We start from the raw sequence: 12376 nt of genomic DNA, 5'->3' as shown, positions 1-12376 counted from the left end.
GATTGCTCAATTGGAAACATCTTAGTCTCAGATCACACCCTGGTGAGTTTAGAGGTGTTGCCACATATGGAGAAAAATAAATCATATAGTTGGCACTTTAATGTATACCTTTTGCAAAATCCTGAATTCCAACAAATGTTAAAGGCTGAAATCAATGTTTATATGGAGACCGACTGGTCCTCAGTATCCTCTGTAGGTGTGGCTTGGGAGGCACTAAAGGTGGTTCTTGGGGGCCAGATCATACAGTATGCCTCATTCATCAAATAATCCAAGGCATGAGAACTCATGGAGTTGGAAGGGTATATTAAAAGTGCCGAGGCAGAGCTGAAGCGCCGAATGTCATCTGATGGTCTCAGAGAATTTACCCGATTGAAATACAGATATAACACTATTTTGTCGCGGAAGGTGGAGTTTTGGCTATTCGGGGCAAGACAGTCATACTTCGACTCGGGGGACAAAGCAGGAAAACTTCTGGCTAGATATATAAAGCAGAGAGAGTCCTTTTCTACCATTCCCTCAGTGAAATCTGCTGGTGGTGAAATTTTTACCTCGGCCATTGATATTAATAATGCTTTTAAGGAATTCTGTCTTGATCTCTATAGTTTAACATCTTCGTCTGAACAAACTGAACAAGTTTCACAGACATGTGTCTAACAGAAATGTAATAATGTGTCCCTGAACAAAGGGTGGGGGTGGGGTGGGGGGTGTCAAAATCAAAAAGTAACAGTCAGTATCTGGTGTGGCCACCAGCTGCATTAAGTACTGCAGTGCATCTCCTCCTCATGGACAGCACCAGATTTGCCAGTTCTTGCTGGCCATCCACCTCCAAATTGATCCCGCTCCAGAGTACAGGCCTCAGTGTAACGCTCATTCTTTCGACGATAAACGTTATTGAGAGATAAAATCCGTCCATCACCCCTGGTGAGACAAAACCGCGACTCGTCAGTGAAGAGCACTTTTTGCCAGTCTTTTCTGAGCCAGCGAAGGTGGATTTGTGCCCATAGGCGACATTGTTGCCGGTGATGTCTGGTAAGGACCTGCCTTACAACAGGCCTACAAGCCCTCAGTCCAGCCTCTGTCATCCTATTGCGGACAGTCTGAGCACTGATGGAGGGATTGTGCATTCCTGGTGTAACTCGGGCAGTTGTTGTTGCCATCCTGTACCTGTCCTGCAGGTGTGATATTCGGATGTACCGATCCTGTGCAGGTGTTGTTACACGTGATCTGCCACTGCAAGGACGATCAGCTGTCCTTCCTGTCTCCCTGTAGTGCTGTCTTAGGCGTCTCACAGTACGGACATTGCAATTTATTGCCCTGGCCACATCTGCAGTCCTCATGCCACCATGTAGCATGCCTAAGGCACGTTCACGCAGATGAGCAGGGACTCTGGGCATCTTTTTTTTTTTTTTTTTGGTGTTTTTCAGAGTCGGTAGAAAGGTCTCTTTAGTGTCCTAAGTTTTTTATAACTGTGACCTTAATTGCCTACCGTCTGTAAGCTGTTAGTGTCTTAACGACTGTTCCACAGGTGCATGTTCATTAATTGTTTATTGTTCATTGAACAAGCATGGAAAACATTGTTTAAACCCTTTACAGTAAAGATCTGTAAAGTTATTTGGATTTTTACAAAATTATCTTTAAAGTACAGTGTCCTGAAAAAGGGACGTTTCTTTTTTGCTGAGTTTCTCTCTCTCTCTCTCTCTCTCTCTCTATATATATTAGTGTGTGTGTGTGTGTGTTGAATTTTGTTGTGAGTTCAAAACTTCCCATAATGTCTAATAAAAACACTGGTGAAATTATGCAACTCTAAATGCCCAGCGTTGCAATTTTTACAAAACATTAGGGATGTGAATCTTTTCAAATTTAACTAATTAATGGAACAATTTTCTATGATTAATCACTATTAATCATGGTACATTTATAAAAACAATAAATATATTTACTTTGTCTCAAAAAATTTAAACTGGTTAGTGATCATTTATTTATGTACAGTATGTTAAAATAAATATTTTTGTGGATAAAGTTAAACACATTTTTACAGCTATTAATCTTTGATACAAGTGTATGTTTACATGCCATAAAATCAGTGGACATACTGTAATTAAAAGTTGGGCCTATTCCAGTCGACTTTTTTAATAGGATCAAATGGGCAGATTCAAATCAAGATATTGATGATTGTCAAGATATACTTAAGTGTACATTGCCAATGTATTATAAGACACTATTCATACAGATATAAAACAAGTTGAATGCTGAAGTTTAAAATCTCGAAACTTATATTTTCTTGTTCAGTCTCTGTCGCGCACATGCTGGGTCTCTCTCACGCGGCTTTGTTTTTGGCAGTGATTCAGATGATGGTGAATAAGCATTTTTGGGTGATGTGAAGAGATACAGCTGCTTGCCCGCATCTCTCCCACACCTGGCTCACTGCTTGCAGGAGAAGTCTCCATTCTCTGTACAGTAAATCCGCTCCTGTGTTTATTATGTGTCACATGCAATGCTCCACACAATCAGTTTCTGTGCTAGGATGTGCAGTTGAGTCAAGCATGTACCTCGTGGAAGTTTATATATTCCAGTTTAAGCCACAGGAAGTGGGGAAAGTGAAGTTTCATGAAGGGAAAAAACAGATACTGCATTAATTATGTGCTTTTTTTTAACACATTAAAAAGTTACAATTTCTATCTCTGCTTGATCTTGATTTGATCTTGACTGTCCATTATTTTGATGTCTCTTTTTCATAGGTGATTGTTGGTTGTTAGCGGCCATTGCATCTCTGACTCTGAATGATACCCTCCTGCACCGCGTGGTGCCGCATGGACAGACCTTCGACAGCGACTATGCTGGAATCTTCCACTTCCAAGTACCTCATTTTACATTAAAATATTCTATACGTGTTGCCACAGGGAGTTCTGGAGTAAAAAAACTTTAGGCATCCTAGATAAATTTTGCATGGTAGAAGTTGTGATTTTAGATGTCTTTGATTTGAATAGCTTGAATCACTTACATCAGTGACTATCAAAATATCATTCTTACAATTTAGTTTAAACCATTTTTTGTTTCAGTTACCTACAAAGGCATTTACTTTACTCACCAAAGCCAATTTTTACCCACATTTAGCAAATTTTGACCCTGTCTGTGTGTCATCCTGGGATGATTCATCCCAGCGACATTTATTGAAGAGAGGAGAGGGCAGAGGACCGAACCCTGTGGTACCTCATTTGTTAACTGATGATAACATCAATACTGACATACTGCTGAATGTTTTACAGAATGAAATTAGGAGGAACTAAGACCGTCTCACTCTCTGGTGCAGTTAATGGTTAATTAATTATTAATTATAGCGCACTGCCTAGCAACAATGTGTGGGTAAGGCAACATGGTTAGGCTGTTCTTCTTGTGATATAATAATGCTAGTGCATTCACATGTCAGTGGCTTTGTGTGTGCAGATTTACTTCGCTATAGTTTGGGGACAATTTTGTTTAATTTTTTTATTAATAATATTTTTATAAATAGTCAATTGTTTTTTTTTTTTCTTTTAAGTCATTTTTATTTGTATAGCGCCTTTCACAACACACATCGTTTCAAAGCAGCTTTACAGAAAATCGTGCATTAACAGAAAATGAAACTGTAATATCTATAATATTACAGGGGTAGGGTTATGATTTAGATTAGAATTAGTCTGTAGTAATTATTATTAGCATTATAATTAGCTTTAGTAATTTATAATTAGCTCAAATTGAAATTTGAAATTCAAATATTTGTTGAATTCAACTCTATAAAGCCAGACATATAAAAGAATTGTTAGAAAATTAGTATTTTTTTGACATTAAACAAAACTATAACAATCTATAAAAATAAATAAATCATTTTTATGTATCATATTTGATATATTAGGCTTTAAAGGTCATAATCCTCCTGATGCCCAGCAATTCATTTTTGTTTAGGATATTTGTTATTTTAGTTTTTCTTAGCCCATACATGCTGCAGTGTCTTGGGATATTATCAGAGGACTCCCTGGGCTTTTCAGAGATATGAAATATTTGAGAGTTTGGCCATGATAACTTCCTCTCCTTGGTCTATAAATATGGATTGAAATGTATCACAGTTAAATTCAGCACATCAAATACAACATAAATAAAATATTATTTTTAAAAAAAAAAAATTTTTTTTAATCATATGTATTTTATGCACCAAACACTATATTGACGTTTTAAAAAAGGGAAATTTAAAACTTTTTTTGCTGGGTCTCAGGAACTTATGGAATGATATCATAATAGCTTGTAATGTAAAATAATGAAATCTTTATAATGACAGAGCAGGCTGCATATATGAAAATACACAGAAATATTAGTTTACACTGTAAATATATCTTATAAAATATATGTCTCTTTTATTTTTTATGTGGTGGGCATGAATGGAATGGCTATTTTAGAGACATAAAAAAGCCTGTAGTATCATATTTGATACAATAATAATAAAATAATATGCAAAATTTTAACCAAGTTGCTTATATTCAGCAAGTTCTCCTTTTAAAATATCAGTAACAATATTATAATTACTGTCACTTTTACTTAAAATCAGCAAAGATTTCCCATTAAAAAAAAAAAACGAGTGCATGCAATGCAAAAGCGGACATTTTTAAAAATATTTTTCCTTCAAGATATGCCTGGAAACGTCCATCAGGTGGCAGCAGACATCTAATACATCGTAGACAACAGGATTTTCGGCAAAATTTTGATTAATTTGATGCACAGGCTTTAGAAAATAGTGCATCAAATTTGATACAGGTGGCATTATAGGGTTAAGGTAAAAATGCACATTTGAATGCTAAAATGAGCATATGAAATTTTGTATGTGTGCCAAGTACTGATGATGACTTATGGGCCATTCTGGCCAATCGCATTCTTGGGCTAAAACAGATGCAGTGCAACGAATAAAACAGAGACATGATTAAAAGGTTGAATTTTCTTTTTTAAATGACACAGCGTCTAATAAAACGTGGCGCCCCTACACAAAGCGCTGAAAATATAGCGAGACGCAGTGCAACGGTCTCTGGACGTTGTGTCTTGCTCTCTTATTAGCATCTTTCTTTATAAGCATTAGGCACGTATATACAACTTTATTTAATGAAAAGCACTGCGTGATCTCCAGTATTATGAAGCTTGAGTCTGTAGTAAGTCATCGTAGAATCGTCTATTAAAGTGTTTCTTTTCTCATTTCACTTTTTTACTTAAGATTTGAAAATATGAACTGGCTAAGTCTTTTGACTTTATCATTTTACGCATTTTTGTTAACAGCCAGATATTTTCTTTCTAATAAATAATAGCTGTAACGTTGTGCTGTTTGGGTTATATTGATTCATTGCACCCTTTTGTAAATGTAAAAGACAACACCGATTTAAAAATCAGATGTCTTGCAGCTACCTTTTTACCTTTCTGAAATAGGCTAATGTATTGTTTTATCTAAAAGCAATAGAAGATGTGTCCTCATTTAGAACAGGTTAAAAATCATAAACCAATCAGTAATGTTTTATAGTAAAAGTTCTCCAGCAAGTGTTTATGAAAAAGCTTAAATCCAGTTACATTATGTAAGGTATAATTTACGACGGGCCGTTGAATTATTGAAAAATAATCCTCATCCCGATGTGGTAATGCGGTCACAACGCATGTCATATTTTACAATAATTTGGGGCGGAGTCAATTATTCCGCTTATACCACGGTTACCACACCTCAAGACATCGTTCAGGGTTTTGTATCAAGACATTTTCTGGTTTTCTGCCGTAAAACGCTCTTGTGAGTGGAACTACTTTCTTCCACCACTGATTCAGCATCATGTTTTGATACAGCCAGAGCCTCCATTGCTAGTTCAAAAACATCACTTTAGAACTAGCAACGGAGGCCTGCGGTACTCGTAGAGAGAGAAAGAGAGGGGGTGCGCGAGGTACTTAACACTATGCGAGGCTGATTAAGGCAAAATACATTTGAACATATTAAAATGTATTTCTGATAATTTTGAAACTGTTGTATTGAACAAGTCGTGGGGGTGCGGCTCTGTTTGTTGGTCGCGACTCAAGTCTCAATGTGTATTTGTATGCGTGTGTGTGCGTATGTACACTGATGAGCAAAAATATTACACAGGTGAAGCAAATAACGCTGATCATCTTCTAACAAGGCCACATGTCAAAGTCTGGGTAGATTAGATGGTACGCGAACAGTCAGTTCTCATAGCCAATGTGTTGAATACAGGAGAAATGGGCAGGAGTAAAGACCCGAGTGACTTTGACAAGGGCCAAATTGTTATGGCCAGATGTCTGTGTCAGAGCATCTCTGAAACGGCAAGGCTTGTGGGTTGCTCCTGGTCAGCAGTGGTGAGTACCTACCGACAGTGGTCTGAGGAGGGACAAACCGGTGACAGGGTGTTGGGCGCCCAAGGCTCATCGATGTGCGAGGGCAACGAAGGCTTTCCCGCCCACGATGACCCCTGTCCACCGTCGAAAGTGCCTACAATGGGCACACGAGCTTTGGAACTGGACCTTGGAGCAGTGGAAGAAGGTTGTCTGGTCTGAAGAGTTCCGTTGCCTGGTCCGATGAGTCCCGTTTTCTTTTACTTCATGTGGACGGCCCTGTACGTGTGCCGTTTACCTGGGGAAGTGATGGCACCAGTATGCAATGTGGGAAGACGACAAGCCGGTGGAGAGAGTGTGATGTTCCGGGCAATGTTCTGCTTGGAAACCCTGGGTCAGGCTATTCATGTGGACGTCAATTTGACACGTGCTACCTACCTAAACATCGCTGCAGACCAGGTACACGCCTTCAAGGCAATGGTATTCCCTAATGGCAGTGGCCTCTTTCAGCAGGACAATGCGCCCTGCCACATTGCACACATTGATTGAGAATGGTTTGAGGAATATGATGAAGGTGTTGCCCTGGCCTCCAAATTCCCCAGATCTCAATCAGATTGAACATCTGTGGGATGTGCTGGACCAACAAGTCCGATCCACAGCGGCTCCACCTCGCAACTTACAGGACTTGAAGGATCTGCTGCTAATGTCTTGGTGCCAGATATCACAGGACACCTTTAGGGGTCTTGTAGAGTCCATGTCTCAGCAGGTCGGCACTGTTTTGGCGGCACACGGAGAACCAACAGCATATTAGGCAGGTGGTCATAATGTTTTGGTTCATCACTGTATGTGTGTCAGCGTGTGTGAGTGTTGTTGAGACGAGAGAGAGAGAAAGAGAGGGAGCGCAAGAGTGCTTTTCAACCAAAATTGAAATAAATGTAGGATATTATAGACATTGTATGTCTTTCTTATCTGATGTACTTAACCAGTGTTTTTGTTTTATATGGTTATTTTGTTGTGGTAGCCTGTGCGGCTCTTAGAAATAACTTAAATAATTTGGTGAAGTGATATGGAACCGTTATGCGGTCAAGACCTGGAACTACTTCATAGCCGTACGTTTACTGGAAAATAATTGCCTTAGAACATCTGTCAACCAATCAGAATCAAATACTTACTGTTGAGGCCTGTAATGCCATGGTACTTTAAGGTATACAATGTTACAGAACAATTACCATATTGATATACCATGGTATTTACTCCAATGTACTTCCAAGAAAACCATGGTACATTATTACTTTGGTACATCTTCAAAAACAAAACATGCTATAGTAATGATACATGTTAAAAAACAATGGCATTTCCATGCTAACATGTCCAAAAAAACTAACTTTTTCTTAGTGTGAGAAGGTAGGTGCCTCAATACAGAATAACTCAAAGCAATAAGAAAACAAAACTGTAATCAGACTTTCACTACTCACAAAATGTAATGGGACTCTGCTAAATATATCATCATAAAATGATCATACATACTTTGATGCTCCAAAAATACACACACGTGCATCATGCATGAATGAGCCAGTGAATAAAAACACAAGGCTGTTTAGGATGCAAGTGCACTCACTCGTGCGTCTCAGCACACCCACACACACAGTGCTGGATGAAGGTCTGTATTTGTGTGTGTGTGTGTGTGTGTGTGTGTGTGTGTGTGTGTGTGTGTGTGTGTGTGTGTGTGTGTTTTTTTGTTTTGTTTTTTTGCTAGGTCTCTCTGGCTCATCCAGGACTCATTAAGATTAAATTAGAAGCATAAAATGTACCGAGTGTCTGTACAACATAATTATGAGAGAGAGTGAGTGAAACTCTGGAGGATAGAGGGAAATAATTTTGAAATAGAGGCAAAATTATGCAGAGTGTTTTAAACAGTTTACGGGTGAATCTGACGAAGCTTGTCAAGAACATGTCTTGGTCATATTCAACCCCAAAATCAAAAGACAAAGTAAAGAATATGAAGTTAATTTTAGGAGCATTAAGATTTCTGACATTATTTACATGACATTTAAAGCACATTTTCACAAACATTTTAATACCACCAGTATCAGATTCAAGAGATTAAAAATCCGCAAGAGATTGAAGTGCAAAGTAAGTATAAAGAAATATACATTACAAAAAGTACAAGTACTGTCATGATGTATAATTATTTTACAATTTGAATAATATACTTTATCTTGAGAATAATGTCACTATTCCAAAAAACTTTATGGTCCTAAAAATATGCTTCATTTTCTTCTTGCTGTGTTCTTTGTAAGTAATCAAAAACCCGACAAGAAACTGCTGGTAGAAAATTATGATTCAAGAACAGCATTTTATTTAACTTTCCAATCCATCTTAAGCATTATTTGAATAGCTCTTTGGGCTCATATGTAGGGGTCCTATACACACACACATTTCGGTAATTTACGAGTGACAACTGCATTCTACAACTAGCTTCCACATTCAACTTGGATCATGTGCACCTTGTAGGCCAATCATATAAAGGCCCTTACATCACTACATCGCATCTGTCACAATATTGTCTGTGACTTCTCTTATAAAACAGCTACTTTTGGTAGCAGTCTCAAAATATAGCTTCCTCCAAAATGAATACATTTTATCATCTTTTTTGCCAAGTATGCTTACACTTACAAGAAATTTGTCTTGGTGACAGGAGCTTCCAGTGTACAACAATGACAGCAGCAAGACATAGATAATAATAAAAAATACAACTAATTATACACATACGTACAGACACACACATACATACATACACATGGGTAGTGCAAATCTAATACAATCTGTTATGTACAGTGCAAATACAAATCTGTTATGTGCAGTGCAAATTTATTTTTTTTAATTTTTTTTCAAACATGTTAAAGTATTAATAAGCTTTTCCCACACAAAAGTTCATTCAGTGTACCGAAGCGTTTCCTCCATTGACTTCCTGTCAAACAGTACAGCCTCTTGTCTCCCAGTTCGGATCTTGCCGCTTTACACATTTATTTAGCCAACCTTGAATTCTTCCCTTTTTTGCTATGGTGCAATTTCCCCCCAAAATTTAACAGCAAATGTAGCATACTGTCTCTATATTAATAGCTAGCTAAAAACTGCAAGTTACCACAATGCACTAATGTGATTGGTGTTAACTGATTACAAAGATTCAGCTTGGCTATGGGATTTCCAGTGTAAGTGGTTGTATATGAAACCTAGCGTGCTCTCTCTCTCTCTCTCTCTCTCTCTCTCTCTCTCTCTGTCTGTAGTTCTGGCAGTTTGGTGAGTGGGTGGATGTGGTAATTGATGACCGGCTGCCCGTGAAGGATAGTAAACTGTTGTTTGTGCACTCAGCGGAGGGTGAAGAATTCTGGAGCGCCCTGCTGGAGAAAGCGTATGCCAAGTATGACAAACCATGCCTTGTTTTTATGCATCTGTGCATTTTATTAGTGGTGTTTGCTAAGGCGTCACAATTACTATTGCGATTATTACTGGGGTTAGGGTCAGGATTTGAACAAACACTTAACACTGAGTATTAACAAGTAGTAACTCGTCCCGCACTGTTTTTTCTATGGACATAGATACCTGAAATCATGTGGCTTAGAAAAGAGGCATGATATTTTTATTTTACCTGATGGGCGATAAAACCAGAGACTTTTTAGCCCAAGATGGAGCACTGATATTAAAATTAATGGGAGAAATTGGAACTGCCAATATGGCGGAAGTCCCGCCTTACAGGTAAAAGATCCAATCACCTTAGAGATACAGACGTCGCCTGTCAGTCAACTCTAAAATGCACATGTGCAATAGCTTGAGAAATAGAGGGGGTTTTTTTGTTGTTTTTTTGTATGATCTGAGCTAAAGCAGCACATTTTATTATACCATTGTTGTCAGATTTTACTGCTGATTTGAAATATGTTCTTTGATCAGAATCATGGCCAACCATTTTGGAGAATTTGGTCTCTCCCCTTTCAAGTAGATAGGTGCTGTTCTTTTATGCCAATTTTATCCATAGAATATAGCTGCCTGTGTTTGTTCCAAAGAACTGTCTTGACTTGAAAGGGATTTTGATAAAACAGACAAACAAAATCCCACTCTTTTGATTTGGATCAATAAGCAATCACACCAAATGCCCTAGCACAGTGGTTTCCAAACTGGGTTGCGACACGACTGGCTAGGAGTGCCGCGGTTCAATATTTTAATAGCCACCGATGTTAAAAGTATCGGAAGTGCCAAATATTGACTTATTTTGATACCCGCCTGCTGTTTGACTACAGCCGGCCCACCCTAAAGATCAAAATGCCCCCCCAAAGATTGCATCTTGGTACCGGCCCTGCGATCAATCAAAATATTTCAAATCAGCAGTAAAATCTGACAACAGTGGAATCGTAAATAGTGCTTCTTTAGCTCAGATCACGCTAAAAAACGCTATTTTTCAGGCTGGTCCAGCTAATGCGCATACGTATCCTCAAGTTGACTGACAGGCAATGTCTGTATCTGACTGGTGATTGACTCTTTTACCTGTAAGGCGGGACTTCCTTTTATACATCCGTCATATTTGGCATTCAAATTTCTAGCATTTCTCCAAGTGCTCTATATTGGGCTAAATATTCTCTGTTTTGATGTGATATTAATGTAAACAGACGTTAATGTGTTACGAGAGTGCAAGCTGTGGACAAAAATCATATATCTCAAACTATCGGATTAAGTGCGATAGGTAAATGCAGCCTAATAGTCCTACTGCGGTCTGTTATAGACCTGTCGTTAAAATTAATTAAACAACAATATTGACAAGAATTATATATATATATATATATATATATATATATATATATATATATATATATACATATATATACTCTTACCAAACAATTCAACCTCAGTTTCATCAATCCACAAAACATTTTCCCAGTAGCGTTGTGGAGTGTCAAGGGACATTTTGGCAAACTACAGGTGCGCCGCAATGTTTTTTTTTTTTTAAAGCAGCAGCTTGCAGCGGTATACCGGTTTCACGATATACCATGGTATGAAAATTGATGGTTTTCATACCATGTACGTTTACTTATCTACGGTATTGAGAAAAAAATACAGTTTGTCTAACTGTGGACAGATGAATATCTAAGCTCTTCAAGATAACTTTCCAGATGTATGCAAAGCAACAATTATTGATCTTCTGAAATCTCTTTTTTGTCAGGCATGGTCCACATCAGCAGATGCTTCTTGTGAATAGCAAATACAAAATGTTTGAGTGCTTTTATAAGTCAAAGTAGCTGTAAACCACACCTCCAATCTCGTTTCATTAATTGGATTGCAGGTTGACTTTAGTTAGCTTTTTTTTTCCTCATCCTTAGCCTAGGGATTCACTTTTTCCACAGCACTGTTAATGTTTAATGGAATGTGTTCAATAAAGACATGAAAATTTATAATTGTTTGTGTGTTGTTAGCTTAAGCACATTGTGCTATGTCTATACTTAAGGCAATGTTTAAAAAAGACTCCAAGGCTACATTGTTTTTATATGTTAATATTAAACTTTTAAAATAAAGGACTGTTTTCAATAGCATAAGTGGTTGGGGTGCCGTGGGGAAGAAAAAAAAAAACACCATAAAGGAGTACAACCCAAATTCCAAAAAAGTTGGGACAGTATGTAAAATGCTATTAAAAACAAAAAAGGAGTGATTTGTAAATTATATTCACCCTTTGCTAAATTGAAAACACTACAACTACACATTATATGATGTTTTACCTTGTGAATGTTATTGTTTTTTGTATGTACAGTAATTTCAAATCAGATGATTGCAACACGCTCCAAAAAAGTTGAGACAGTGGCAATTTAAGACTAATAACAATCTGACGAGTTCAAATAACAAGGCAATGTGAAACCGGAGATGTTAAATAGGCGAGGCAATCGTGTCATAGTATATAAGGAGCCTCCAAAAACAGCCTAGTCCTTCAAGAGCAAGGATCATCCAGCACTTTGAGAACAATGTTCCCCAAAGACAGATTGGAAGGAATTGA

The 12376-nt window shown here is 37.7% G+C and overlaps 1 protein-coding gene across 1 annotated transcript in view; it reads left to right on the top strand.

Moving 5' to 3' along the window:
• capn1 (calpain 1) overlaps positions 1-12376 on the top strand; it is a 65624-nt gene that overhangs the window by 34106 nt on the left and 19142 nt on the right. The window contains exons 4-5 of the mRNA XM_051719701.1: positions 2739-2857; positions 9630-9763. Of these exons, the coding sequence (XP_051575661.1) occupies positions 2739-2857; positions 9630-9763 (253 nt within the window). The remainder of the gene's footprint in view (positions 1-2738; positions 2858-9629; positions 9764-12376) is intronic.

Source organism: Myxocyprinus asiaticus, chromosome 2 (genome assembly GCF_019703515.2).
Source record: "Myxocyprinus asiaticus isolate MX2 ecotype Aquarium Trade chromosome 2, UBuf_Myxa_2, whole genome shotgun sequence".
In the NCBI taxonomy this organism is placed as follows: Eukaryota; Metazoa; Chordata; class Actinopteri; order Cypriniformes; family Catostomidae; genus Myxocyprinus; species Myxocyprinus asiaticus.
The sequence above is the reverse complement of the archived record's forward strand: the minus strand, read 5'-3'. Positions and strand labels throughout refer to the sequence as shown.